Here is a 26,978-nt window from a genome sequence, read left to right as displayed (position 1 = left end):
TGCGTAGGGGAGGTAGAGGGGAAGGGCAATATCTAGGGAGGGGAATTAGGAACAGGCTCTTGTAGAAGGGTGGTGAGGGGAGAAGTGACGAGACTAGATCGAGCTAGATCGAGCAGATTGGGATGAATGCGAACCTTTGAATGTAAAACGCTAATTACGTATGCTATATTCTACCCTCCTTTTCCGTACTCCTATTTTCCTCGTATAACCATTGTAATATGTACTGTCATTGCAACGCCAGTATGAGCAAAGCATGCGCCTTTGTCGCCAGTCACTTTCTCTGCCCCTGGGCTTTTTTCTGCCCCTCAGCCATCGCTGCAATGAGAAACATGCCTCCCAGAACAGTTTTCCCCACATATTCCGCTGCAACTCTGGCCGTATCGGTATAAGTTCTCTGCGGCAATACTTTATTCACATCAACTTTCAATTTCTCGTCCTTCCATTTGGAAACGAGATCCCGACATTTTTCAGTAAGCTGTCCATGCTTGATGAGAATCTTGAGAACCTCAAGACGCTCCTTTGAAGCGTGCTCTCCTTGTTGCACCTTCCATACAGGCTCATTGGCGCAAAGCTGCTCGGTTGGAGTAAAGGAGAAATCGTCCAACTCCTTGAGATTGGCGTTGTGCTTGATTATGGCTTCGACCGTCGGAGCACATTGGTCTAGAACAGAGAAATGCAGAATCGAATGCCGACCTCTTCTCCCGTCTTGTGTGTAATCGTACACAGGATTGATGGGGCCATCGATAGACTTCGCCCACAAGTCGACCTTCTCCTGTCCACAAGCTAGGTGTATTGGGAATCTGCCATATTCGTTTTGCAGGTACAATGGAACGCCAGTGGCAAGATGTGCGGCCACTATGAGCTCGGCGACATCGATCGAAGAACGATCGAATGCTGTGTGAATTGGTGCATGCCCGGATGAGTCGCTCAGGCGCAGGTCGGGCGCAGCTTCCAGAATACGTTTGACTTTGTTCGGGTCGCCACTATCGATGGCATAATGGAGAGGACTTCGTCCAGTGGTCCGATCGCACAAGTGCACACTCGCGTGGTGACGGAGCAGCTCGTTCAATATGCTGAGCGTCCCATCCCTTGCGACCACGTGCAGAGGAAAATAGCCATCCGGTCTCGCCGTTGTCAGGATATCTGCACTCGTGTTCAGAATCGCCCGTATCACCAGTGATCTGTTATCACGAACAGCGTCGTAGAAGAGTTCCTGCCTGACAGCGTTGGATATGGTCTTTCCTGCAGCCGAAGAGAGAAGCATGCTCTCAATCATCTCACAGATCATCTTTTCAGAGATCTCACGTTGGAGGTATGCCATACGCAGGGGAGAGCAATCGTCTGCACCGAGCGCGTTGACATTTGCGCCTTTCCTCACCAGTTCGCGAACGGTATTGACATGTCCCAGACGAATCGCGCTATGGAGCGCCGTGTTGTCATCCATGTCTTGTATGTTCGGGTCCGCGCCCGACTTCAGTAAGTCGATTTGTACAGTCTCTTCGGTCGCAACCATCAAGGGTGTCTGTTGGTGCCGGTTTCGCGCATCGAAGTTGGCGTTTTTCGACACAAGATAACGGACCATGGTTGAATTGCCACTCCGAGCAGCAATGTGTAGGGCCGTCTCCTCCTCCTGAAGCTCAACAGAATTGACGTCGACGTTCCCCTCAACGAGTGCTTCTAGAGCTGGGAGGTGCCCCTTCTTGGCCACGATATGGATAGCCGCACAACCGTGCTGGTCATGCATCGCGAGGAAGTTGACGTCTGCGTTGTTCCTAAGGCATTCCCTGATGCCTTCAGCATCACCGTTGTCCGCGGCAGAGATGAGCTCCTCAGAGTATGTTCCGCCCAGATACGCTCGACGGTCCCCAGCGAGTCGATACCTGAACCGATAGTCCGGGGTCATCGGCTCCTTCGCTGGCTCATCAAGCCTCGTAGTCGCATTGGATGTAGCTGGAGGTGCGTTGTAAATCCAGTCCAGGTCCTTCAGGTTATCAATACGACTTCGCACCTCAGTCTTTAGCGATTTTATCTCCGTCTCGTTCCAAGCGTATAGAAAGCGATCTAATCGCTTGACTTTGGAGACTTTGCACTCGTGTTTCTCTGCAAAGGTGTTCACCTTGTCCAGAGCGTGCTTGAAGACCTCCAAGCTCTCACGGCTTCGAAGCTTCAGCGTCTCGTCCGCGTCAGTCGGTAGCTGGAAGCGGTCCAAGATTTCCTTTGCGTTTCGAACATCGTCTAATAGGAACTTGAGGTTGTCTGGCGCATTCTTATAGCTATTGTGGGCGTCGTAGATGACCTTGAGCGATTCTACAGTCTTTCCTGCGAGTGTCGCGCAACCGGCGGTTAGCGACACGATAGTGAAGGGATCCATGGAGAGGCGCTGGGCACTGGATGTTCAGACAGTGATGAAGGTGTGTAAAGTATCGCGGAAAGCTGGTGGAGATGGTAAGAGGTGGAAGGAGCGGCGGAGGTGATACACCAGTGCGGCTGTGAGGGTGGCAACATCAACAAAGAGGATGGCAGCCCGACGTGGCAGACGGCGCGTAGAAGGTGGCGGAGCCTGACCTAACTTCCATGGGCGCATCTAGATATGTCAGTGGCACTGACTCACTCATCACTCCGTTTACGAGCTCACCTACAGACTAAGAACGTATCGCCTTGGAAGTGATCTGGGCGCTCGAAGTCTCGTCCTTTGGTGGCTGTTGCAGCGAGGCTGATGCGACGTCACTGTGCGCAACTTGCATGCATCAATCATGGTTGCGTTAAGCGACGATGATGAGACAGCCTCGGAAGGCTGTTCGGGCTCCGCCTTGCTGCCCAGGTGGCCGTTCCGCTGCCTTGAATGTAACCGCTAGTGTATTGGCGACTGTACGCTGTCAGTCATTTATATGACCTTTTTTGTTTTGTTTTGGCGTGCTCTATCGTGACTAGAGATTAGGGGATATCAGGTCAGACATGGGAGTTCCCACGTTTGTGAAGACTTCATGACGGCGGTCCTTCTCCGAACGGGACGCTTTCACGAAAGCGGGCGCAAGAAAGAACAAACCCTAGGGGCAGGTGTGCGACTTCATTTGAGGTAACTCCGTGAGTACTCAACGAGCGAAAGGCGTTCGTGAAGCTTGGGGAACTGTCGTGCTGAAGTACGCTGGTGGCAAGAAGCTCTGAATGTCACTGTGCAGTCTGATCATTGGTATCTTCGCCTGGAGTCGCTGTAAGTAATTCTTTGGTCTTCAATTATGCGAAATCAGCGACGGATGAGCGGTAGAGTTGATGTACTTACATAAGCAGCGGCTGCGGGGGACGAGGATGCATCGGACCACGAGATAAGCGAGCCAGATGAATTTGGCACGGTATGTGTTGCGGGGGAGCTGGTATGCCTGCCTGGGTGATATTCTGCCCGCATTTGCATGTATGAAGCTGATGACTTACGTGACATGGGTGAGTGAGTGAGGTGAAGGAGAGGCGGTAGAGATCGCATCCCGAAAGTTTCTTGTACCTGCGCTCGTCTCGTAATAGTGCGATCATACCCAACCTCGACCACTTACTTCAAATATCAAGCCACCGGCTTCCACACCCTCCAGCCTTCCACCTCAGCGCCCGCGCTCTCGAGCATCAACTCCACATCTATTTCAACCTCCCTAGCTGTCTTGTCGTTGTAGTCGTAAGTAGAGTGTGCACCTTGCAACAAGATGACTTTGAATCCAGCGGCTAGAGCACCTCTGCATGTCGAAAGGACGCAGCATTCACTTTGTATGCCAAAGGCTACTATCGTGTGTACACCCGAGCTTTTCAGCTGGGACGCAAGCTGAGGGTTGGAGGAGAAGGTATCGCCTAGACGTATTTGTCAAGAGAAAACAAAAACACAATATGAAAACTCACGGACATCCTTCTCTACCAGTCGTTCCCATCTATTATCATCTCGTGGCTTAAACACCAACTCCCACGCCTTACTCCCTTTCACCAGCGGTCCTTTTTCAGCAACCTCCTCGTGCTGCACAAATACGATCTCTATATCCGGTACTCGTCCCTCTTCACACGCCGTATCGATGGCCCGACGCGCTCGCTGCAGGATGCTCGTCCCGGCTTCGCGGATACGGTCCGCATGTGGTATTTCGGTCGCTGCGTTTTGCGCTAATTCGACTTGGATGTCGATTGCGAAGAGGGCTGTTCGTGGCATGATGGGTATGGGGTTTGGGGATGAGGAGGGGGGTTGTGATGTTGTGCATGTTGGGTGTATGGCGTATGAGTCATGGTCAGTATACTGGCGGAGGTAGAGCCGAGACATTCTGGAAGACTACGAGTGCGAAGGAAGTTGGGAGTGCGATTGAGTTGGTGAATCCATCTGTTGTCTTCTGAAGATCTAGGCAATACCAGACTGTACTTGTAGTGTCTCGTCATGGATGGCGCGGGAAGGCTGCTCATTGTTCTCGGTTGAGTAATGAGATGCTAGACGCCGCTTGTAGTTAAGTGAACATTTCTACTGTGAGTTCATGTCCATGTAGTATCTAGAAAGCTTGAAGCTCTCGAGTCCGCTGCCTGTACACTGGCCAGCTTGAGTAGATGGATTTGCCCTTATACGCGTGAAATAGGAGCCATGAAACGCAGAATTCAAGCCAGCGAGGGGCAGAGTATGCCAGACTTGGAATAGTGAGTTGATGCAGCATGTGCTGGCTATCGTGGTTGTGGTAATTACGAGCGAAGAGGAATTAGTTCAAACAGGAGGGGTAGACTGTGCCCCGCCGCAGAGCCAGCACAGCGATACGTGGACATGAAGCGGCTGGTAAGAAGCTTCGATGAATCGATGAAAGCGTCAACGATATATCGTGAGATTGGTAGCCCTTCTTTGTTTTGACGAGCTTGTGCCACCTGCGATCGTCTTCCTACACCGACCTTTTTACAAAGACGTGAATCAGCGACTCAAAGATTTTCTGGTTTTCGCCATGCGCGCGTGCAACGGTCTGTCTCGTGGTGGGGTACTGGCTATCTTTGAGTAGTCATGTTACATGCTGCAGAATGAGGCTGTACTCGCATGAAGGAAGATCCAGATCCTATCAAAGGCGAGGGTTCTCAAAAAGGCATGCAGGCGGGAACACTACCGGGGCGTCACCCACTGAAATCCGAAGGCTCCATGCTGGAAGGGTTGGAAAGTATGGGGCGCGAGGCCGTTGGTGTACGTTTGGGGTTAGGCGCTAAAGTGTCGGTGTGTAAACAAACTCCAGCACGCTCTTGACACGTCGACAACGCACGCGCTAGCCATCCCAACCACCTCGCAGCCAACCCCCACCGGGTGCCGCCTCGGCTCACCATGAATTTCAGATGATGGGATCCCTGGCCTCCCATTCTATCTATCTTGCAATTGTTCCATCTCACAAACTTTGAGTTACACATTGCGAAGAATTGCTGCACCGCGACACACAAAGGTCGGATATGGCTACTACCATGCACCACCCGTCTCCCCAGCCGGGCCTTACCTCATTCGCCATCTACGAAGACCCACAGGATCGCGAACCCTTGTCGCCTTCGGACTTGTTCGACGGCAGTGACTCGTACCACTCCGAACGCTCGTTCCCCATGGCCCACGACGTTGTACATAGCATTGAGCTGGCACAGCAACAGGAGCCCGACGACGAGCCCCAGCCCTACCGCAGCTCCTACACCTCGCGCCCGGGGTCGCAGCAGCGCATGTCCTCGCACTACAGCTTCGTCTCGGCTATCCCCTCCGAGTCGTCGATAGCTTCGAAACCCATCCTGCCCGCTAACGAGGCCGGTGCACGAGCACGCAAAGAACGTCCGCGCTTCCGGAATACTGAGTCTGTCCGCGCCATGCAGATGTCGTCGCCGCCGCCCACACTCGCACACCAGACCTCCCAAGAGCGACTCAAAGGGTCCTTCAAGCTGGCTACACCTAGCAGGAGCAGCAGATCAGAGCACGACATGTCGAGACAGTCTACCGGCTCACGGAGAAGGAGCATACGGGAGCCTCATAGTCCGAGACCGACCCCGACACCGCAGCAGGCGCCGCTGGTCCTGTTACATGTTACCATTCTGCCCATGCAGGTACCGTACTCGCACGACATCATGGCCAGGATCATGCCTGATTGGCTGGTGGAGAACTACAAGCTGCTGGAGGAGAAGCTGCAGGACATCATCCTGATGCGACGCGGCCTTCTCATCCCGCACCCCAGGGACGAGTACGACCTGCTCGAGGAACGCATACTGGAAAGCTTGGAGCTCAGAACACCCCGCCTGCTCCCGTGCGGCCACTTCGTCCCACCCGAGGACGAGGACGAGCGGGAAGACGAGGACGATGTCGCGAGCGTCGGCGACGAGAACACCGGACGGGGCAGTCGCATGAGTGGAGGCACACTGACGGAAGGAAGCAACACCTCCCACAACGGCGACCACAGCATGTGCATAGACTGCCACCGCGAACTCAAGAAGCCCGGCAAAGGCATCGGTGCCGGCACACGGAAATGGGACATCAAAATCTACGCTGCCAACGGTCTGATGCGCGCCGCCGCCTGGCAAGCCTGCTGGAACGACATGGAAAGATGCGACGTCGAGATCCACCCCTGGATCCCCGAGGAGGTCCGCAAGACGCTCGAGCGCCGCGCCCAGGAGGAGCAAGAAGCCGACAAGCGCAAGGCACAATACACCGTCGAACTGCAACGCCAAATCCAAGAAGCCGCCGTCAAGACCAAGATCCTAGAAGAGGAAGCCAACGAGGCGAAGCGCAAGGAGGAAGCCGAACTACAAAAGAGCTTCGAAGAGGCCGCCGCCGCTCTACAAAGAAGCATAGAAGAGAAAGCAGCTGAGAGGAAGAAGTTCGAAGAGGACCTCCAGCTCAAGCTCAACGAAGCGAAAGAGGCTGTTCGTCTTGAACTCGAAGCCAAAGCCCTTGCTGAATCCGACGCCGTCGCCCAGCGTCTCCGTGCGCTGGAAACTGCTATCAAGGAACAGGAGAGCGCTGAAGCTGCCACACGTCTCTCGGCAGCTCAAATACCGCTCAGCACGCTGCTGAAGAACTACATCATCCTTCTCCTCAGCGACAAGCGCAACTCTATTATCTTGTTACTGGCTGTTGCGGTTGCGTACATGGCGATGAACATGCGTGCTGCTCAGCAAGCACCCGCGTCGGCACAGATGCTAGAGCTCCCCACCGAGGTTGCGGCGCCCATGATGAATGCCGTCACGGCTACTATGACTGCGACGAGTTACTCTACGTTTACGGTCACGGAGTTTGCGACTGCTACTGCTGTCCCGGTTCTTGAGGTTGCGGACCCGGAGATCGAGCCTGTGGCTGAGGAGGTGAAGGCTGAGGTTGAGGTCGTTGTCGAGGAGAAGGCGGAAGAAGAGATATCTACCAGCCCCGCTGTAGACCTCGAGCTCTTCGACGTCGTTGTGGAGCAGTCTACTCCCCTCGCTGCTGCTGAGGTTGAGGTGAAGACGAACGTCCTTGTCGCTTCCAACCAGACACCCGCTGAAGCCTCGTTCTGCGCTTCAGAAGTCGAACACGTCTTCGAGGCTCCGCTTGCGTACTGCGCGGCTTCTGCTTAGACGCTCTCTCGCCTTCTTCTTCCTCCCCCATCGACTTCTCCCCACCCCTCATATTCCCTCACTTTTTCTTTGTTATATTTCTCCTTTTCTCTTTTCTATGAAGCTTATAACGCATACCCCCTCACGGCCTCTAGCATCTACCTATCTATATGCATATACATGTGCATTTGCGTTTGCATTTGCATACATACACCACACGATATACTATACCATGTCTTTTCATGTTTCATGTTCATGACGTAATGTAGCGGTTTCGATTGAAGATATCCCTTTTCTTTCGCTTTTTTTTTTCTTTATGGGTTGGGTTTGGTTTGGGCATAGCGGGTTGTTGGTTGGGGATTTGGATTGTGTGGCTGTGGAGAGTATATACCAATACCGAAGAATGAAGATTGATGATATGATATGATATTGTTATGTTCCCATGTGTGGCTTGGTCTCAGTGTGTTTGAGTTGCTGTGAGAGACAGAATTGGCAGTATAAACGTGGAGGGTAGCAGGCATATCAGTGTAGTGTGGAGGTATCCGATGTAGCTTTCAGGTTCATTCGACACGGGAAGGAGCATAGTAGTCCGATGGACTAGTCTTTGTGATTATCAGGTTTGTATCCAATAGAGCTCTGCAAGTATCATCATGCACAAGCACCCATCTTTCAGTCTCCTCGATCCCAAACGAACCCCATCCACCCACGCACAATCCCTCCCCCGCCTACTCCTCAGGCTGAATACCCTTCTTCTTCAACTCCTCCCTCTTCCTCCCCGCCCTACTCTTCGCATCCTCAACCCACGCCTCATAAGCCCCCTCGCCCTCATTTAACTTCGCCCTCGTCACGGCTTTCAACAACTCCCCCACAAACCCCACAAAGTTATGCCTCCTCAAACTATTCTCATACAGCCACCTCGCGCGCTTATCCTCCTGCTCTTCCAGCTCGTCCTCGTCGCCTATCTCCCTCGCCCGGATGCGCAGGTCGCGACAGCAGGCCATGAGGTTGAACCGGATTTCCGAGGCAGGGTAGCGCGCGATGCGGCGTTGGAGGACGGGGATGATTTTACTGGGGAAGTCGGAGGGGGTGCAGGGGCCGTGGAGGATGGGCGCGGGTTGCAGGCCGTCGAGTTCGTAGAGTTTGTTGTTTATGGATGTGTAGCTGGGGTGGGTGGGTTAGTGAAGTGAGCTGTGGGGGTAAGGTAGATAGGGTGAGAACTTACGCGATGAAGTGGAAGACATCGTCGTCTTCAGTAGCCGTCCTTTGTGTCTCGTCGACGAACGGCGAGGAGCGCGCGAAAGAATTGTGAGTTTCGCGGATGAGGTCCGAGTTTGACAGTGTTTCTCCTCGTAGCTATGCCTCTTTATCAGCCCCTCACATCCAAAGCATCCAGTCAGTCCCTGCCTTCACATACCTCTGGCGGAAAGTCGCCAGCAAACTCCTTGAACTCCTTCAGTTCCTTGCCGATATCCACCTCCTCCTCCCTATTCAGCAGCAGCGAAACAATCGCCTGTGTACCACACGCATTCTGTATCGTTTGCGCAGGGAAGAAGAGCTTATTCGCCGCCTCGTAGTCGTACGTCCCGTCTTTCGGTACGTCGCTGGGTTTCTCGCCGGTCGGGTACTTGAAGAGGAAGATTACACCGTACAGTGTACCGAGGGCTTGTAGGTCTGAAGGTTCGAGTGTGGTGAGTTCTTCGAACTCTACGCCCTTGACACCGAGCTTCTCGATGAGGTATGTGAACACACCCTGTTGGGGTTGTTAGTATGCGGTTTTCTTTCTTGAAGGACAGTGATGGCGGGCTTACGGCATCGGACTCTATGGTGTTCCAGCCTCCCGACATAGTTGCGTGAAGGTAGAGCGGTGAGGTGCGCGAGTGTGTTGTCGATGTGTTTGGACCTACGCCATCGACAGGCGCCGCCGGAATAACTCCTCGGCCCGCGCTTCGGAACGTTCCGATGCCCCACTATGGATTGGGAGTGAACAAGGTCGTTCCATGTGTTGACCCCTCTACCCGGTATCGCTCGTGTTCATGGAATCGTCTTCTCGTGTCACAGAACAAACGCCTTGGCAGAGTTGTATAGATGCGGTCACAGCATGGAGTCGACGCATCAGTCCTGCAATGACGTCTACCGTTCCAAAGTTTCACTTCATTCCAACCGTACACAAGGCTACCTAGGTATGGCTAGCGCAAGGCGACGGGGCTCCTTACTCAGTACTTCTAGTCATCTCAGATCTCCTTGCAAATTTCCCCTTGTCATATCTCTATACAGGTAGATCTGCTGTGTACCGGCAGATAGATCGGAAGCACGCTCCTCAGCTTGCTTCACGATAAGCTCATTTGTCAGGTTCTTTCTCCTTTCATGACTATAGCTCCATCCCATTCACGTCAGTTATCACTTTCCCTTCCATCCTATTGGCAGCCATTTCTACTAGTATGCATCGTGAGTGGGACTGTGCTGAACCCTGGTCTGCTTCCCGAGCACGCAATGGAGTTGCAACTTCGCGCGATGGGCGTGGGAAGCGACTATCCAGATACGTCAGAGTGTAAACAAATTTAAAGGTATATCAACACTGTGAGTTTCACAGAACTCAATTCTCACCCACAATCATGATTCCAAGTCGAGTTCTGCTGTTGCTGTCCTTCGGCGTAGCCGCTGTTACAGGGCGCTCTTCCAAACCCAACTTCATCTTCATCATCACCGACGATCAAGACTTACATCTAAACTCGCTCGACTACCAACCTGCTGTACAAAAGCATTTTGCCCAAGAAGGTACTTGGTTCAAGAAGCATTTTTGTACCGTGGCACTATGTTGCCCATCGCGAGTATCGCTCTTGACTGGGAAAGCCGCCCATAACACGAATGTCACAGACGTCTCAGCTCCTTACGGTACGTCGAATATAAAGTGATAAACTAGAAGAGTTTGCTCACTACCAGCAGGCGGATATCCCAGGTTCATCGAGGAAGGTTTCAATGATGCTTATCTTCCCGTGTGGCTTCAGGAGGCGGGCTACAACACTTATTACACTGGGAAATTTATGAATGGTCACTCCACCTCTACATACGATGCACCGCGAGCCAGTGGCTGGAATGGCTCTGACTGTAAGCATCCCAGTACCACTACAGCGACGCTGTCTAGCCACTGACATCTACAGTCCTGATCGACCCCGGAACATATGTCTTCTACAACTCAACCATGACGCGTAACCACGACGTGTACAGAAACCTACCAGGAGAATACTCAACCGACCTCGTAGCCAACGCCGCAGTCTCCTTCCTAGACGAAGCCATCGCAGCACCAGACCGACCATTCTTCATCGGCGTCGCACCCATAGCCCCCCACTCAGAAACAATCACCAACCCACGCCCCACAAAGTTCAACCTACCCGTCCCCGCAAAGCGACACGAGCATCTCTTCCCCGACGTAAAAGTACCCCGAACACCAAACTTCAACCCCTCCAAGGTACTACAATGTGTCCCCTTCCCCCTCCGCACTGCACACCCCATCTAACACCCCAACTCCATCAGCCAGGAACAGCATCCTACTTCTCCACGCTCCGCCCGCTCAACGCCTCAGAAATCGCGTACAACGACGCCTGGTACCGCGCACGCCTGCAAACCCTTCAATCCGTCGACGACCTCATCGAGTCTATCATGGACCGTCTGAGCGAACACCCCGAGGTGCTGAAAAACACTTACTTGATATACACGACCGACAACGGCTTCCACATCAGCCAACACCGGCTGCCGCCCGGTAAATCCTGCGGCATAGAAGAAGATATCAACATCCCTTTCTTCATCCGCGGCCCGGGCGTTGCTAAAGGCGCTGTGATGGATATCCCGAGTAGTCATACGGATATCGTGCCTACGTTGTTTCATCTCGCTGGTATACCAGCCCGGGAGGACTTTGACGGGGAGGTTATTCCTGTTACGGGGGAGATGCAGGAAAGGGGTGGGAAGAGCGAACATGTTAATGTTGAGTTTTGGGGTGAATATTTAGTGGAGGGGAATGTGTTTTATGGGCGAGATGTGTGGGCAAATAATACGTATAAGAGCGTGAGGGTGGTGGGGGAGGAGTATGATTTGAGTTATACGGTTTGGTGTACGAATGAGCATGAGCTTTATGATATGAAGGTCAGTCTGCGTTTGCTTTGCTCTCTCTTTCTTTCCCTCTCTTTAGTTCCAAGGCTTGGGGAAATGCGTACTAACGAAGGATGGCAGACGGATCCCTACCAACTCACCAACCTCCTCTCCACACCCAACATCTCCACGCCCAACACCACCACATCCTCCTCCTCCTCCTCCACCATAACCTCCTACCCCATCCTCCCCCTAATCACCCGCCTCGACGCCCTTCTCCTCACACTCAAGCGCTGCAAAGGCCGCGTGTGCACGCGGCCATGGGAGAAATTGCATCCCGAGGGCAATGTACGCAATCTGAAAGATGCTATGCATGAAAAGTACGATGTATTTTACTTGGAGAAGCAGAAAAAGGTTAGCTTTGACGAGTGTACGTTGGGTCAGATTTTGGAGGTCGAGGGGCCGCTGGAGCCGGTGAGTTGGAGGGAGGAGTGGGATGAGTGGAGTTGGGTGACTTGAGGATGGAGAGATGGTGTGGAATGGTTGGGGAGGGAAGGGGAGTGATGTGTCGTGAGAGTGATCAACGATGTTTCTCCTCCACGTCTGCGAGACGTGCTGAGCACCCAAACCTAGCCAGAGTGAAAAGAAACAGCATCGCGCCCAAGTCTAATCTAGATGGAACATGCCTCACTCTTCGAAGCAATCTTGCTTCGACACCGTCTGAACAGTATCAAGGCTGGTCCAGCTAAGCCATCCCTTCTCTTACCGCCGTTTCGAAGATCAGGGCGTGCACTCACTCCTCCCTGTCGAAGAAAAGGACACGAAAACGGCAGGATACATGTCCATCATCGGCGCTTCCGAAGAGCATTCCTCGTCAACATGTCCCCGACAAGATGTCCCATAAGAATTGAAGCACGTGTAGCCAGTTACTAACTATAATTCCAACCAACATGTTCTCAGTATGCAAGAAGTATAGCAGTACAAAGCAGAACTATACATTCACAGCACGTCTAAAAGCTGTTTGCAATTCTCTACAGAAGCTAGAGATGCGCATACCAAAGTATCAAAGACAGCACCCCACATCGACCACTTCTTCGGCCGAGACCTCAAACAATCCCATCATCGCTCGAAATAATTTGCATGGCATTTCGCACGTGCAGCTACCTAGGTGCATCAGCGTAACCACAACCCCAAACTAACGTCTCAGCTCCTACCATTCAACCTCCAGAAATATACACAACCCCCCACCATCAAATCTTCAACCCTCCAATCACGCCCTCAGCGTCCCTTACCGGCACTTCGCGCCAACCTCGTATTTCGGAGTTATAAAAAAGTCTTACCCTACCCACATCCACGTTCCACTACCGTACTTTCAGCCTCACGCATGCATTAATGGCAGCGCCGCGCTAATGGGACGTGCCGTAAATACGAGAATGTATGACGGTACCGAGTAGAAGCCAGTGCAGAAGCTACGCGTCGCGTTCGAAGCGATCAACACCGCGTACGACACCCAGTCACGTTACCTAATGCAGTTCGCCCAACTTGCGAGGGATGTAGGACCGAGAGGAGGCCGTGCGTTTCCACTGTTTTCTCAGGGTTGAGAAAGGCTTGTTGGGTTTGGGAGGTTTGTCGATGTACGATGTACGAATCAGAAAGCATGTGTTAGTACGAGATGCAGAGTAGGAAGATCTTCGAAGACTATGTTTCACGCCTTCCACGCGTTGGATGCTAGGTGTTTTTTGGGCTGATCGAGTTGGGATCAATATGTTTAGTAGTAGCGAAGGCAGCCGTGGAGTGGTGCCATGAGTGCGAGTGCTGTGATGCCACGATATGCGTTGCATATCCAAATACACACGCTACGTGTCAGTGTATTCGCTGATCCCTTTTGCAACCTCACCGTAAGGTAACATCCTCACTACCATAATAGCAGTACATAGTAGCACAGCAGAGTCGCAATCGCAATCGCAGTCGCAGTCGCAGTCGCATGCACAGTACCAGCAGATCTACCATCCAACGGGTCAACTCCCCCCGTCTTAGATATACCCGCAAACAGCTTAGCCCACCCCCAAAACCCCAATTGGGGGGTTTGGAGACATAGAAAGCATACAAGGTGAGGCTTAGCTCTCCGACTAAACAGGACTAAACAGTTATCGGAGTGTGGGCGTGGGCGGTCGGAAGGAAGGAATGCGGGAATCGACTGATAATGACATCGTGGGGTGCTCCGTCCGGCAATCAGTTCAGGCAGATTTGCGGGCGAAAAGGGTGTGTGTGTGTAGGAGATGTCTCCGCGTGCTGTTGGTTGGGAGTCGACGTAGAGTTTAGGCAGTTGGGTGTTAGTCTTCGCGAACTTATTTAGTTAGCAGCGTCGACGGTCGGCTTTCGCTTCCAAAGCTTTTGCGCAGAAACGTGGCAATGCGACGCGGCGTTAGAAGAGCGCCAGAAACGCCAGAACCCATCGGATCGTGCTTGTCCGAGGTGGTGAACCAGAGGAAAACAAACTTTGGCATCGTGGCATTCTCCGCGAAAAACGCGCCATGGCGATGGTGAGCAGCGCGCACAAGTCGGGGACAGGCCAGCCACACGGCTAACGCAGCTCTGGTGTCCGTGCCAGACGCGAGGCTCTACTCGTTCTTTCGTTCAGCCACCCCTTATGTACGCGCGGATCATGTCGTCGGTCGGAACTTTCTCCAGCATTCGGCTTCATCGCGCCTAGGTTCATGTACACACAGTACATGATGTACCTACAGCGACCGACCGACCCTCCGCCTCGGCTCGACATGACAATGACCACACTGAGGCTCACACACCCACCCACCCATGCACGCTTGATCCCCAGAATAGAAACTATCAATGACCTGTTCGGTATTAGTAGAAATCGGGGGCTGCTGCTGCTGCTGGGGCTGCACGGCTGTCAGAAAGTAGAGATCTGCTTTCCTGCAGGTGCTGGTGCGCATCCTTCGGCCGACCGAGCTCACGCATTTTTTTTGTTTGGTTTGGTGGTTGATCGTCGCGTCACGTTTTCTCTCTCTCCTTCGGAAGCCGGACAAAAGCCAGATCCGAGCCCCGGGCGGTGGTTGGTGGATTCCAAGTGCGGTGAGAACAAGAACCAACGTCGAGTGAGACTCGAGTCAGCGCGCTGGTACTCTACGGGTAGTGCCTGTTGCGTTCTGCCAGGTCAGAATTTTGGAGTGTCATGGTGTGCTGCGACAAGAGGATACTATGGCGAGTGGAAAACCATCTGCATCATCCGATAGTTCGCAAAGTTCCGATTCTTTTGGTGGATGTGATGAGTGATCATTTATGCAAACCTACTCCATTTCCACATCCTCGAGACGAGATCTCGGCATAATAGCACCGCAACAGCCCACACCACGGAGGCCGTGGGCCACGGGAGAGTGGGGGACATGCCCTGGACGTCCGACTCTCAGCGGCCAGCGAAGAGAAAAAACGTGTAGGGCGCGATGGAGACAGCGGAGCCCAAACGTTCCAAGAGAGCGGAGCCGCTTGAACAGCGTCCTTCAGGAACGGCGGAAATTTCTTGTGGGTCGCCCTCTCGCATTGGGGAGGCACGTTTGTTGGAGGGAGGAGGAGGAAGCAAGGAAGCGCGTGCACAGAGTTTCTACTCGCCTGCCCTGGTCCATCGTCCTTCCGCTAACTCGACACCAGGGACGCGGCTAAGCAACCTGCCGGACTCCCATGATGCAACTGCTATCTGGGATGTCTGAAGCAGCTGGCCAGCAGACGACCCAAACTTTTTCACCTGCAAGTTGCAACACTACCGGGTAGCTCTCTCTCTCTCTCGCGCTCTTCGGGCAGACCATGGATATGCCTTGTAAGTGCTCAAGTACCGAGATGCCGAGGAGATGGTTCTCGCAGTCCCAATCCAAGAGCAACCCTGGAGACCCTGGCGTGAGCACTATTAGCTAAGACGTAACAAAGTGCTGGAATTGTCGGTGAACCGCTTTGGGGTCGCAAAGCCGAAGGCAGCCTTCTTATTGACAAGCAAGTGTTGCGACGACGGCAAGTGTGTGATGGGCTGGCGATGGAAATGGGGAAGGCAGCGAGAAAGTGGAATAATTGCGAGAGAAAGTCATAGGAATTCGCTTGCACCTTCCACTTTGCATGCTGTGGCTGACATGGATGCCGCTCCCGTTGTGTCGTTATGGTTATGCATTGGAATCCTCCAAACGCCTGACGCCGCACGCAAAAACGACCAATCGACATCGTGATGCGCAAGTCCCTTCGAACACACCATATCAGCCCTATCTCCCTAACGTTGACCGGTCTCTGCACCAACAAATAGTACGCCAAGCCGGAGCATTCTGTGGCGGTGCAGCCATCACAGCATTTTCGCAATCCCACACAAAACAAGGTTGGCGCAGACAGCATGTGTGCGTGGCTGGTGAGAGAACGGTGTGACGATTCGTACGCGTTAGCCAGGCTAGGCGAGTGAGCAAATCCTATCCCGCTACCCGCGAAAAGCGAAATCCAGCGCACTGGTATGACATCAAGCTCGAGCCTACGCACGCTGTAGGTCATACCTTAGCGCGGCCGTTGTCTTTTGATCCTTAACTATCCTTTCTTTCGTCAGGATTACCCAGCCAGGAAAACCTGCGTATTTCGTCCTAGACGGCATTGAAGAGAACTATTGCGCTGAATCGAGACTGCATTGTCGGCAACATGCTTGTACGTAAACCCGCAGTGCTGGGTTGATAATTGATAATGGGAAGCGATGGTGGGGGATTCGGTCTTGATTGGCGGCAGGAAGGCTAAAATTGGTAGCTGACCTGTCCATCTTTCACGCGAGCATGCAGGGCAGGCCCTGGCCATCACATGGAGAAACTAGGACTAGGGCTGAGAAACTAGGACGGTGTTGGACAACCTTAATTCTTCTGTGCATTGCTATCTAGCTGGTGCCTAAGTATCCTTGCTCTTCTCTGTACTCGGGGAAGTGCGGACGACGCTCAATGAGGAAGACGTTTTCCCTGAGAGTGGTTGTTTCGTTCCGCTGCGCTATGCGAGCTTTCCGTTATGTCGTTATGTGGCGTTCTGTGAGAGCCTCGTCAGGCTTCCTCCACGCCGGGCATCAGTCCCGCAGCTCGATGCGCCTTTTCCTACAATGTAGCCAACTCCGGTCCAACTGCGGCTGACATAACAGGGGACGATGCGCGCGTTGCATGTTGGTGCGAAACATGTCCACTTGTTGTTCCGTCCACCTTGCGTCTCTCCGGATATTGCGCCGAAGCGCCGCAGCAGCCAAACCGCGAACGGCTTACGGCGGAAGCCACAGCACCGTGCCAGTGGTGGCATGTCATAGGTCCGACTCGGGTGTCATGATTGACAGAGATCAATCGATCGGAAATTGTTCGTCTCGCACACCTGTGGATACAGCGAGGACGGGCCGGGCGGATGTCAGGTTTCGTTGCGTGCGCATGGTTCCTCGAATTTCCGCCGTCATGGTGCTCTCAGGCGTGGTTGTACTGGCTGGGAAGGTACCCCGCAGTGGACGCCTGGCCTTTGTCGTCTACATCGTCCAGCGCGGGAGTATGTGATTGAGAAGCGACAATCTGCATCGGAGTAGTCATTTGGTTCCTGGGGGATCGTTCAGCGCGTCGTTCACGTCCAGATAGGTGTAGCCACGAACCCGCTGGGATAACCAGATTGCATTCCGAATGCGAATGCATGCTCTTGTGGGGCCGAGTATGGCGGCAGCAGCGCTGCAGGCGACCCCAGCGGAGACGCATAGCTGCTCGACGATGCGTAGCTGCTAGCTGTGCCATACGTGTCGACGGTGCCAGATCGCGGGACTTCGAGGTACGGTGACGTCGGTGCAGAAGCCATGCCATGGGGAAGGAACGTGAGCGGTGATGGCGCAAAGGCGGGAGACAGGCTCTGGCCGTAGCTGTATTGTGCAATGTGGTTTTCCAGGTCCAGGTTGATGCTCTCCAGTGCGTAGGCCGACTGCTGCTGCATCGGCGAAATAGATGTCATCTGTTGTCTAGACCATTCTCGCCGGGTCTTATAAGACGAGACCATGTCGATAGGAAATTGCACCAGATAGGACATGGTCTGCATGCGCGCATCGTATCGAGGGTCTTGGAAACTCTGCACCAGCTGATTTATTTCCTCCAATGGGCGAAGGGAAAGGTCCGCAACAAAGACAGAAGCAACATCCGGGAACATTGGCTCCAAGGCTAGCGCAGTAGCGTAGAAATGAGCCAGAACAACCAGGACGTTGACGTCTCCACGCTTCGCAGCTAGAAGTGAAATGGGAACCCAGAACAGCCACTTCCGTAATGCATAGAGCTGGTTAAACTGTTCCTCCGGGCTTTGCGGCTGGTTAGACGAGCGCAGGCGGTCGAGGTAGCCCTTGAGTTGGTCCACCCATTTCGATTCCTGTTCGTTGCGAGTGAGGTAGGGCTGTAGTCGTTGAAGGGAGGCGTGGATATCGACCAGGGCGTTCATGTGCTCTCTTCGTGCTTCTGGCGATATCTGGGTACTGATCGGGTTCATAAAGTGTCGGTTTGGCATAGGCGTGTGCTCTGCGATGTAGTCGGCGAACAGAGACTCATGTCTCCAGGGTTGCATGGATTGGATTACAGTCTTCGTGCCTGTGACTAGAGAAGCCCAGCCTCGCCTAAATGACTGTGTCAGTTTTGATTACCCCAATATATTCGAGTAGTCCTTACCAGTCTGTCGCCTGCCATGCAAGCAGGAGAGACGCCGCAAGTACAGCATCCGAGTTGTGCTTAGTAAAGTTGGTGATGCCGTCGTGCAAGCCCTTGAGAGCAAGACTTGCATGATGGAATGCGAGGTTTCGGGTTTCGGTCGATTGAGAGATCCAGGCCAAGTGCGAGGCAGAGAAGGCGAGGATGCTGTGCATAACGAATGGATGGGTTGCGGCTATGCTTAAGAATCTAGAAATGTTAGTGTTGCTTTGGGCGTAGTCGCTTGGGGTGGTAGGTGCGTACTTGGGCATCATGTCGGTCCAGAGGGTCGATTTCGAAGTCCTATTTCTGAACATCTCATTCGAGATAGAGGCAAGGTGGTGCACCAGACGGAGGTCAACCGTCGTCAAGGCGCGCCATTGCGGCTGTGGGTATACTCGGAGCTCGGGGAAAGGAAACTCTCCCGTCTGTCTCCAGAGTTCGATGGTGGCCTCGATCTCGGGTGTCCAGAGCAGGTTGGGCTGCTGAGGAGACTGGGGAGACTCTGGCATCATGGCAGTTGGACTGTCCATGTAGTCGCAGCGAACCTGGTGCTTGGTGCAGTTGCGGCTGGTAGATGTTAGTACATGAGTCGTGGACAAAGAGATGTTGGTGCTTACCATTGCGGGAATGTTTCATCACAGCGAATATGCCGCCTCTTGCACGTCTTGCAGCCCTTTCGGGACTTGGTATGGCTGCGCCTTGAAGGGCCTCCACCGGGACCAGCCATTTTTCAAGAGGGAGATGAAGTAGTTTAGCGAGAGTGGGAAGTGGACCGTACGGCGTGGTCGTGGTTGCACGTCAGGGCACAGGATCAGTCGTAGGCAGTGTTCTCTTGTTGTGTGGTATGCGAGATGGACGGGAAGGTGGGATAGACGAGGGGCTGTGTATATGCGGGCGGTAGATCTGGCGAGCGGTTGATAAAGCGAGGGTAATGGGGTCGAAACCGGTGACTAAATTGGACAGGGTGTTGATTTGGAGGCTGTTCGTGGGCGTTCTGGTGATATATAGTGCAGAGTGCAGATGGGATGAGCTTAGATAGCTCTAGGGCTGGAGAGATATTGACGCAAGGCCAGCAATACCTCCGGCGGACAGGCTAAGAGGGTACGACAGGACGACGTGACAGCGGAAGTGGTCAAGCTCGTCTGCAACCTACCCCCTGCACAATGACCATGCAGGATGAGGACAAGGCTATGGACTAGAGGCTCGCCAGGCTGAAGAAGGGACTTGGGTGGTATGCGGGCAAAAGCGCAGGGTGACTTGTGCTCGGTCCCAAAGACGACAAACGTCGAGAAACGGGGCCAGGTAGGGTTAGCCTGAGGTAGCGTCCACACAAATAGCAGTGACGCCACGAGCGGCGGAAGAGGGACTTGGGTGGCAGCCCGCGAGACGGGAGAGGCTAGCAGGGAGGGCAGAGAAGCTTGCGGGAGCTACAGACGATGGAGTGACTGATTGCCAGATGGCACCGGCTGGCTCCTGCTCGTATGATATAGCCCCGGTGTAACTCCCGTGGGGATTAAGGTTCCAGCGAGACGTGAACCCTCGCAGTCGGCAGGGCGCTTTCAGACATGCAGCACGGCGTCCCTCAAAGACGATGGACGTGTTTGGATGAATGAAGCGGCCCCTGTCGGGCGAGGGTTGAGCCCAGGGCTAGGGTGCAGTGTGAAGGTGCTAGTTCGCCGACGGCCATGTCGCAGAAAGCAGCCTTTGGTGGCCTTCTGGTCAAAGCCCCTGTCAATCCGCTTGGGACGGAGACGTTTGAGCGTGCAGGTGCATGAGCCGCTCCAGCTGGGGCTCGGGCTCAGAGCGCAAGAGGCGTGAAAAACGGCCATTCAGGTCCGACGACCGAGGAAACGCCAACAGCTGCGCGGGCCGTGCGTGGAGAACGATCGACCAGTAGCACCTGGATAGCTCGCTGGCCATGCTGTAACGGGTAGTTGGAAGCCGCCTGCGGAATAGTGGGTGAAGGAGGCCGCCATGCTTGCTCGCCGGGTCAGCTTCGGGGCGCGCGCGCTGCTAATTTTTCAGACAGCTCCAGAGCCCTGAGTGAGGTGGCAGCGCCCACGCGTGACGGGCGTGACGGGCGACCACGGGCGACATGGATGCCCGAGATCTCATCAACGCGAAATGCGAAGCTGGACTCTGCCAGCGACGTCGGTCGAATCAGACTGACGTTGCTGATGCGATGCCACCAGCGATCGCTAAACACTGCGGAAGCCGGGGCCCTCAATATCTCGCGGTCAAAAATAGCCCTCCGTGCGTCACCTGTCACCAGACCGCACGCAAAAAGGGTCTACACTCTCATCGCGCTGATTTTCCATCGATACTACGCTGGCCCATCCTCACGCCGCTATCCTCATACCGCTCCTTCGCATCCAGTTGCGCCGAGCAGTGGCGGCGGACCTCGCTCTATTCCTGTCTCCGCTATCGACGGAAGGGCGCCGCGCGATGATTAAGCGTGACTTCCGCTCCCACTCGTGGTGACTTCGCCTGTGGCATCGCGAAACGCCATCGCATCACTGGGTAAACAACCTAGGAACCTCCCCCGCTGGCAATATCTCATGCAGCGGAGAATGCTTGCTGGCGGGGCCTATACAGTAACTGAGTAATTACGCGACCCTGCTCGTGGGCGCCTGACACAACAGCCTGCATCCACACATCGCAGCTGCTGTGACGATATCTCGATTTCGTCGCCGACATCCTCATAGGGCTGTACCTATGACGTTGTCTATACGCGCGATACCGTCGCGACCGTCGCGTGGTGGAGCACAAGTAGCTGCCACGAGATACGAGTTCTAAACCAGGAACCAGTGGCATCGCGGCGGCACCCGTCGCCTACCTACCAGCTACCTCTTGCAACCACCGAGGCTAAAACTCTACTAGATGACATAGCGGAATGCGCGAAAGCAGGTTCATGCGACAACATGTGTATTCGCAGGCTAGTCTTCCTTCAGCCACACGCCTACGTCGAGCTGGTGTTTGGTTGTCATAGATCCGTGGTGGCTATTCTTAGGATTAAGGTCCTTTTACCCTGGGAGTTTGCAGCCGACCATGCATCTAGGGCTACCCATGCAGCCATGTTTTCTCTGGGGTTCTGCGACTAGGGTTACAAGACACCTCTCCACTCGCATCTTTCGTCCATCGTCGCATCGGTCTTTTCCGATGGCCTATTCGCCTTTTCAGCGTAGCCTCAGCATAGCTCCAGCGTACACTAAGCCAGCGCACTACTAACCGACTCAGCGATTCAGCAACCACAAAAAACATCCGAACGTTACTATACATATATTTTATGACGTCTGGAGAGGCTTCATGTCGCGACACCACACCGTCAGTCACACGACAACAAGACATCGCAGCCAAGCCGGTTACCAGATGCAAGTTTTGACACAAAATGTCGAGTTTTCAGCGCGGCGCGCAATACACATTCCCCAGCCATCTGCAAGCCACACTTTGCACCTGCACGACCATGCAAAGCATCCCTCTCCACCCGTCGGCCCAGAGCTATAAAAAGCGTCGCACCCTGAGCTACCATTGGCGCGGAAGCGATTTCTACCGGCAAGTGTGGCAGGCGACACAGAGAAATCACACAGACACTTCCTCTTCTCCGCCCTCACGGGCCATTGCGTGCACTGTGATGTGACCTGTCAATTCCTCCGAACGCTTTGGGGGGTTTTGATCCACCGGCCGAACATGCACCACTACCGATTGCAAAATCAACATCTTGATATTCACGCATATCTGCTATGTATCGTCGATCTCACATCCCAGACACACACCACCACCCCATCATACTCACCCCTCCAATCCTCCATATTGCCAATATATCGCCCGCTACAAAACCCGCCAATGCAAGCCCACCCGCCTGAACCTTACACTAGAAGCTACAATTATCATTCACCCCAATAAGCCTAAAGGCAATGCCAATACCAATACCTCGCGTCCAACCAAACCATGTATGCCATAACTAAACGATATCGTAACCTGATACATAACCCAATGTTTTGCGTTGGTGAGCAATACCTCCGTAACCTGAAACATTCGGCCTCGGCCGTAATATCACTCATCTGGCAGGTAATCAGGCCGATAGCCTTGTTCGCTATTCCAAGGTTCTTTCAATAGATTAAGTGACCCCACACGTGATCGACGACCAGTATGCTGAGTCAGTCACCACTCACGGATTCTTTCGCTTTTTGGCGAGTCGTGAATGCATGGTCGTTCAGCATGGACGTTCGGCATGGGAGATACGGTAGTCTATGGCTTTCTCCATGAATATTGGGTGGCCTGATACCGGTGTTGTGTTTCAGATCGTGGGCGATGTTACATGCTGGTGAAGGTGGGGGGGAGAGGGGAGTTTCAGCTGGATATGTTCATCGGCGGTACCGGGCGCTTGGGGTGGATATGTGTGGGTGTGGTTTGTGCGGCTTGTGCTGTGGATGGTGGATGGATGGGTGGTTTATGTCATTAGTTGTGTGGGAACTGGATTCTTCGAAGAGTGAGGTATGCCCCGGGTATGTGAACGTAAGAATGTCTTTTTTATTTCTCACAACGGCCAAAAGGGAGCTCTTGGTTCTTCCATATTCGTTTTGACGCACATGTCTAGATCCTGTGACTTTGTAGCCACTGGATATATTGTAGGAACATAGCAACGACGAGATGACTGTGTACTCTTGGTCTCAAATACTCCAAATGAAAAAGGAAGAAACTTAATGGGTTCTATCATGTGCGGTACCTCGTACGTCATCAATAAACATCCTGCCACGATGCTACACAGAGCAACACTGACTCGCCATCCTATATTATGATGAGCGTAGATGTTGGAGCTTTCGTCCAACCTATGTCATCGTTCTGCGACGTGGTTGCGTCCAAAGCCACAGTCTCTGAACCGATCTCTGTATCCAAAGCCACAGTCTCTGCACCGATCTCTTAATCCTCGACACAAGAAACCGATACCCCTTCGGGATCGCCATCCCGAACTCATACAGAAAATACACTATTGCAGCAAACAACGCGAATGCCTGGTCGAACTCCGACGTCTTAACGGGCGTACACGGCACAAGCAAGCACCTCCCCTTCAGCCCCCTCTCCACGAAAACCCCAACCAAGACTGCCCATACGCATCGCCCAATCAAGGCCGCCCCAATCAAGACATCATACAGCGGACTGTACATCGCACCGAAATCTGTGGGCAGGTTGCCATAGATTGAAAGCACGAGCATGCTCAGCACGATCATGACCGACGTCGATGCCAACTGGTCCATGATTTTTATAACGCCGCCCACCCACGGCGGATCCACGTCATGACGGTGATCAAGAAGATAGAGATACAGGGCAATCAAGGGAAGAATCTGACCCACGAATATGATGAGATTGCGGCGGACAATGGCAAGGTCGACAGAAGACTTTTTACTGCCGATGGCGCGAAGATTCTTCCGTATGGCGAACAAGAGTTGGGCGCTTGCGTTCAGAGAGCCTAGGTTGAGAATGAACTAGCGGCGCGTGATTGTACCCACTGCGACATGAGTTGGCGGCAGGCTTCCATGTGAGTGGCGAGGTGGGTTTGGTAGTCCTTCGTACTACGACTCTTGTCTTGAGGTGTGTTGGGGGATGCCTGTTCCTCGAATTCCGTTGCATTCCATTGCCATGGCCCAAATCGAGCTGTTGCTAGTGTAATACTCTCCTCACTACCAATGCCGGTCGTCCGCACTGTACAAAGACCCTCCTTATCTCCTGCTTCCCCAAGGGTTCGAGAAAGAGGTATCCCCGCTTCCGCTGCTTGACGAAGCGACTCCTTCACACCTGAAGCTAGCTTGTCAAATTTGCGATCCATGTGGAGGTTGCGGAAGACATCGATAGTAGCTGCGTTCATATATATGAAATAGGTAATAAAGTGGAGGTTGTGCGTGTACTCGTCGCGGATGATAGGTGCCCAGGATGCGATAAGCGTCACGTACCAGGCTGCCCATGTGCCGGGGCCATAAAACCCGCTGACAGTGAGAGTTTCGAAGTCATCCTGGGTTATGTTGTTGTAGCTGGAAAGGGCGGCCATAGTAGCGGGCAGATGCAGGTGCGCGGGGCTCTGCGGGAGCCTGAAGAGGATGGATGTTTGATGTTGTCGAAGTGGCGCAGTTCACCGCATCGCCTACAGCCTTAGGCGACGAGAAGTTGAGCAACCCTGCGCCATGCTCATATTATGCAGTCAGATTGTAACGCGCAGAAATGATGTACAAATCGGATAGACACGAAAACAAACGCTGTAAAATGAGTCATCGCACCTCTCCATAAGAGCGAGTAGCACGAAAGAACAGTACTAATACTGCGGCTGAATTGACATACATAGAATACTAGCTCTACATCATATGTTATCATCGGGGCAGACTCTCTAGAGGTACCCCCGCCCAAGTCGTGTGATGAGCCTTCGCCCCAAAAAGCAGCTTCTCAAACTGAAGCCTCAAAAGCCCACAGAGCCTAACGAGCAACGGGCCAAACTCATAAAGAAAATAAAGAAGCGCGGCGAACAACGCGAACGCCTGATCCAGCTCCGTGATCTCAGAAAGCGTATGTGGCTTCAAGCCGCATCTTAGTCCCTTGACCGAACTACATCGAAGTAAGATCACCAAAAGCGCGTAACCGCCTGTACAAAGGAGTGCGGAGATGGATGCAAGAACGTGCTTGAGCACAGTATTCATGCGAGGTGGTAGCGGAGTGAAAACGCTGCCGTACTGATGACCCAACGTAGTCGTTATCATGAGTCCCATGGTAAACACTGTGGTGCCTGACCATCCGGTCATGATAGCTCCATTATGGCGTATTGCATCTATCAATTGCATGATCGAAGGCAGGACCAGGCCCGTAGTTATAATCAAAATGCGTCTTTGGCTTGATTGCACTGTTTCGCTTGGATTGTCTTTGTGCGTCTTCCATATGCAAACCAACATCTGCATCCATGCATGCGGCATGCCAAGGTTCAACACTGCCAGCGCTGCCTGTAGTTGATGCATCTGGTTGCGGAGTAAGGACTGTTGTTGTCCAAAGGTTTCTATGGCTTTGGCGAGTTGAGTTTGAACTCTTGCAAGTTCACTCGTAAGGTCTTCTGTTGTAGGCATCGAGTAAAAGTCCCATAGTCCGGGGGATGCTTCTGTCGTATCTCCGATGTGGATTTCGGCATCTTGCGCTTCAAGCGTGGTATTCGTCAGGACTGTGTCCACGTCCCATAGTCTAGGCTTATCCCAATCTGACGGCCAGTGCTGTAGGAAGACCAATGTATCGGCATCTTGTCTGACACTGACGAACCGCTCTCGTTCTAACGCTTCCTTTCTCGATACTAGTTCGACGAGCTTTCCTCCGAAGGATAGATATCGGAAAGAGTCTATTGCTGCCCAGTTCATGTATAACGCGTATGCGATGAGGTGGAGATTGTGTGTGTCATCTTCGAGTAGGATCGGTGCCCAAGATGCGATGAGGCTGATGCACCAAGCTGCCCATCCGCCTGGACCGTAGAAGCCGCTAATCACCCAATCTTGGTTGCCAGCTTCGGTGCCGTTACAGACAGCACTGGTCATGGTAGCGAAAGACACAAAGAAGAAGAGAGCGCGCTCTTGATTAGAATAGGTCCTGATTTTGGTTCCGGCTGATCATCGAGATTGTCTTGGGGTATACGTTATGATTGCGATAGTTTTGATGTCGCGAGAAACGCAGCCGTATGCTCATGGGTGAAAGTTGCGGGACGATGTTGATGAACGGAAAGAGAGATGGAGTCGCGCGGTATACATTGAAAGTCGCGAAGAAGATGGTTGTGATTGGAAGGAGACACGGTCGTTGACGCCCACGTGGCGCACCTCACTGTTTCACTTGGGGGCTGAGCAATCTCGCTTCACACCTAGGCACCTTTGGAAGGCAGCATCAAGCAAGCCACGTCCATCAAGAGGAACCGAGAAAACAACAACACCATTGTTCCCCGGTATTGCTTTCATCAGTGTCTCGCTTGCCGCATACGTACAGGCTGTCAAGGTCCAACAACTGCTTACAAACACATTGTAGCTGGCAAGCTCCTTGCCGCATCTTATCACACAAGCAGCACAACGCCACCATCATCGCCTCGTTACTCCTCTTTACTCACAGAGCGATCTTCAACATAGGTCGAATTACTGATCATTATGCCGCAGGATATTTCCACTCTCCCGAGAGAATTCTCGGTGTTGGAGCGTAATCTCCACGACTTCACATTGTAGCCACACGAAGAAAGCGAGGCGGGCAAACGTGGCTGATCTCGAAAACTGGTTTGCTCTTTGCGTAGCCGCTTTCCGTTCGTGATCGCGGTTTCGTAGACTTCGAGAGGGCTCGACATCTTGCGAAAGTTACGGTGTGGTCTACAGATGAGAAAGCCTGGAAGGCGATGGTCAAGACGACATACCTACATGAGGTAGGAACTATCGAGAAGCTCTTCATGGATGATACACGTGACTTCTCTGCTCTGTCCACATTATCTTCTTTCCGTTCTCCCTCGCATGAATCATTAAGCAGAAATCCAAATCTTGAGTGGTAACACTCGTAGCTCTTCGAGCTACTATTGGGGGGGGGGGGGGGGGGGGGGGGGGGGGGGGGGGGGGGGGGGGGGGGGGGGGGGGGGGGGGGGGGGGGGGGGGGGGGGGGGGG

The 26,978-nt window shown here is 53.4% G+C and overlaps 7 protein-coding genes across 7 annotated transcripts; 3 read left to right on the top strand and 4 right to left on the bottom strand.

The window, feature by feature from the left end:
• Positions 1–271: 271 nt before the first annotated feature.
• On the bottom strand, positions 272–2,371 carry J4E90_009859 (uncharacterized protein; the record flags this gene model as incomplete). Its single annotated transcript, XM_051439377.1, has 1 exon — positions 272–2,371. The coding sequence occupies one exon, from the start codon at positions 2,369–2,371 to the stop codon at positions 272–274; it is 2,100 nt and encodes a 699-aa protein (XP_051286594.1).
• A 3,056-nt stretch (positions 2,372–5,427) lies between these two features.
• Positions 5,428–7,557, top strand: J4E90_009858 (uncharacterized protein; the record flags this gene model as incomplete). Its single annotated transcript, XM_051439376.1, has 1 exon — positions 5,428–7,557. One exon carries the CDS (start codon positions 5,428–5,430, stop codon positions 7,555–7,557), a length of 2,130 nt encoding a protein of 709 aa, XP_051286593.1.
• A 704-nt stretch (positions 7,558–8,261) lies between these two features.
• On the bottom strand, positions 8,262–9,380 carry J4E90_009857 (uncharacterized protein; the record flags this gene model as incomplete). The annotated part of the gene is made up of 4 exons (XM_051439375.1): positions 8,262–8,697; positions 8,759–8,889; positions 8,951–9,286; positions 9,345–9,380. 4 exons carry the CDS (start codon positions 9,378–9,380, stop codon positions 8,262–8,264), a joined length of 939 nt encoding a protein of 312 aa, XP_051286592.1.
• Positions 9,381–10,148: 768 nt separating this feature from the next.
• Positions 10,149–11,513, top strand: J4E90_009856 (uncharacterized protein; the record flags this gene model as incomplete). Its single annotated transcript, XM_051439374.1, has 6 exons — positions 10,149–10,311; positions 10,411–10,428; positions 10,480–10,641; positions 10,695–11,002; positions 11,068–11,425; positions 11,485–11,513. The coding sequence occupies 6 exons, from the start codon at positions 10,149–10,151 to the stop codon at positions 11,511–11,513; spliced, it is 1,038 nt and encodes a 345-aa protein (XP_051286591.1).
• A 154-nt stretch (positions 11,514–11,667) lies between these two features.
• On the top strand, positions 11,668–12,138 carry J4E90_009855 (uncharacterized protein; the record flags this gene model as incomplete). Its single annotated transcript, XM_051439373.1, has 2 exons — positions 11,668–11,673; positions 11,761–12,138. 2 exons carry the CDS (start codon positions 11,668–11,670, stop codon positions 12,136–12,138), a joined length of 384 nt encoding a protein of 127 aa, XP_051286590.1.
• Positions 12,139–17,235: 5,097 nt separating this feature from the next.
• Positions 17,236–18,838, bottom strand: J4E90_009854 (uncharacterized protein; the record flags this gene model as incomplete). The annotated part of the gene is made up of 3 exons (XM_051439372.1): positions 17,236–18,256; positions 18,309–18,536; positions 18,591–18,838. The coding sequence occupies 3 exons, from the start codon at positions 18,836–18,838 to the stop codon at positions 17,236–17,238; spliced, it is 1,497 nt and encodes a 498-aa protein (XP_051286589.1).
• A 4,958-nt stretch (positions 18,839–23,796) lies between these two features.
• Positions 23,797–25,885, bottom strand: J4E90_009853 (uncharacterized protein; the record flags this gene model as incomplete). The annotated part of the gene is made up of 2 exons (XM_051439371.1): positions 23,797–24,412; positions 25,260–25,885. The coding sequence occupies 2 exons, from the start codon at positions 25,883–25,885 to the stop codon at positions 23,797–23,799; spliced, it is 1,242 nt and encodes a 413-aa protein (XP_051286588.1).
• Positions 25,886–26,978: the final 1,093 nt, after the last annotated feature.

This window comes from Alternaria incomplexa (assembly GCF_024043165.1).
Source record: "Alternaria incomplexa strain BMP 0042 chromosome Unknown scaffold_18, whole genome shotgun sequence".
Lineage (NCBI taxonomy): Eukaryota > Fungi > Ascomycota > Dothideomycetes > Pleosporales > Pleosporaceae > Alternaria > Alternaria incomplexa.
Note: the sequence above shows the minus strand (reverse complement) of the source record. Positions and strands in the feature narration are given on the sequence as shown.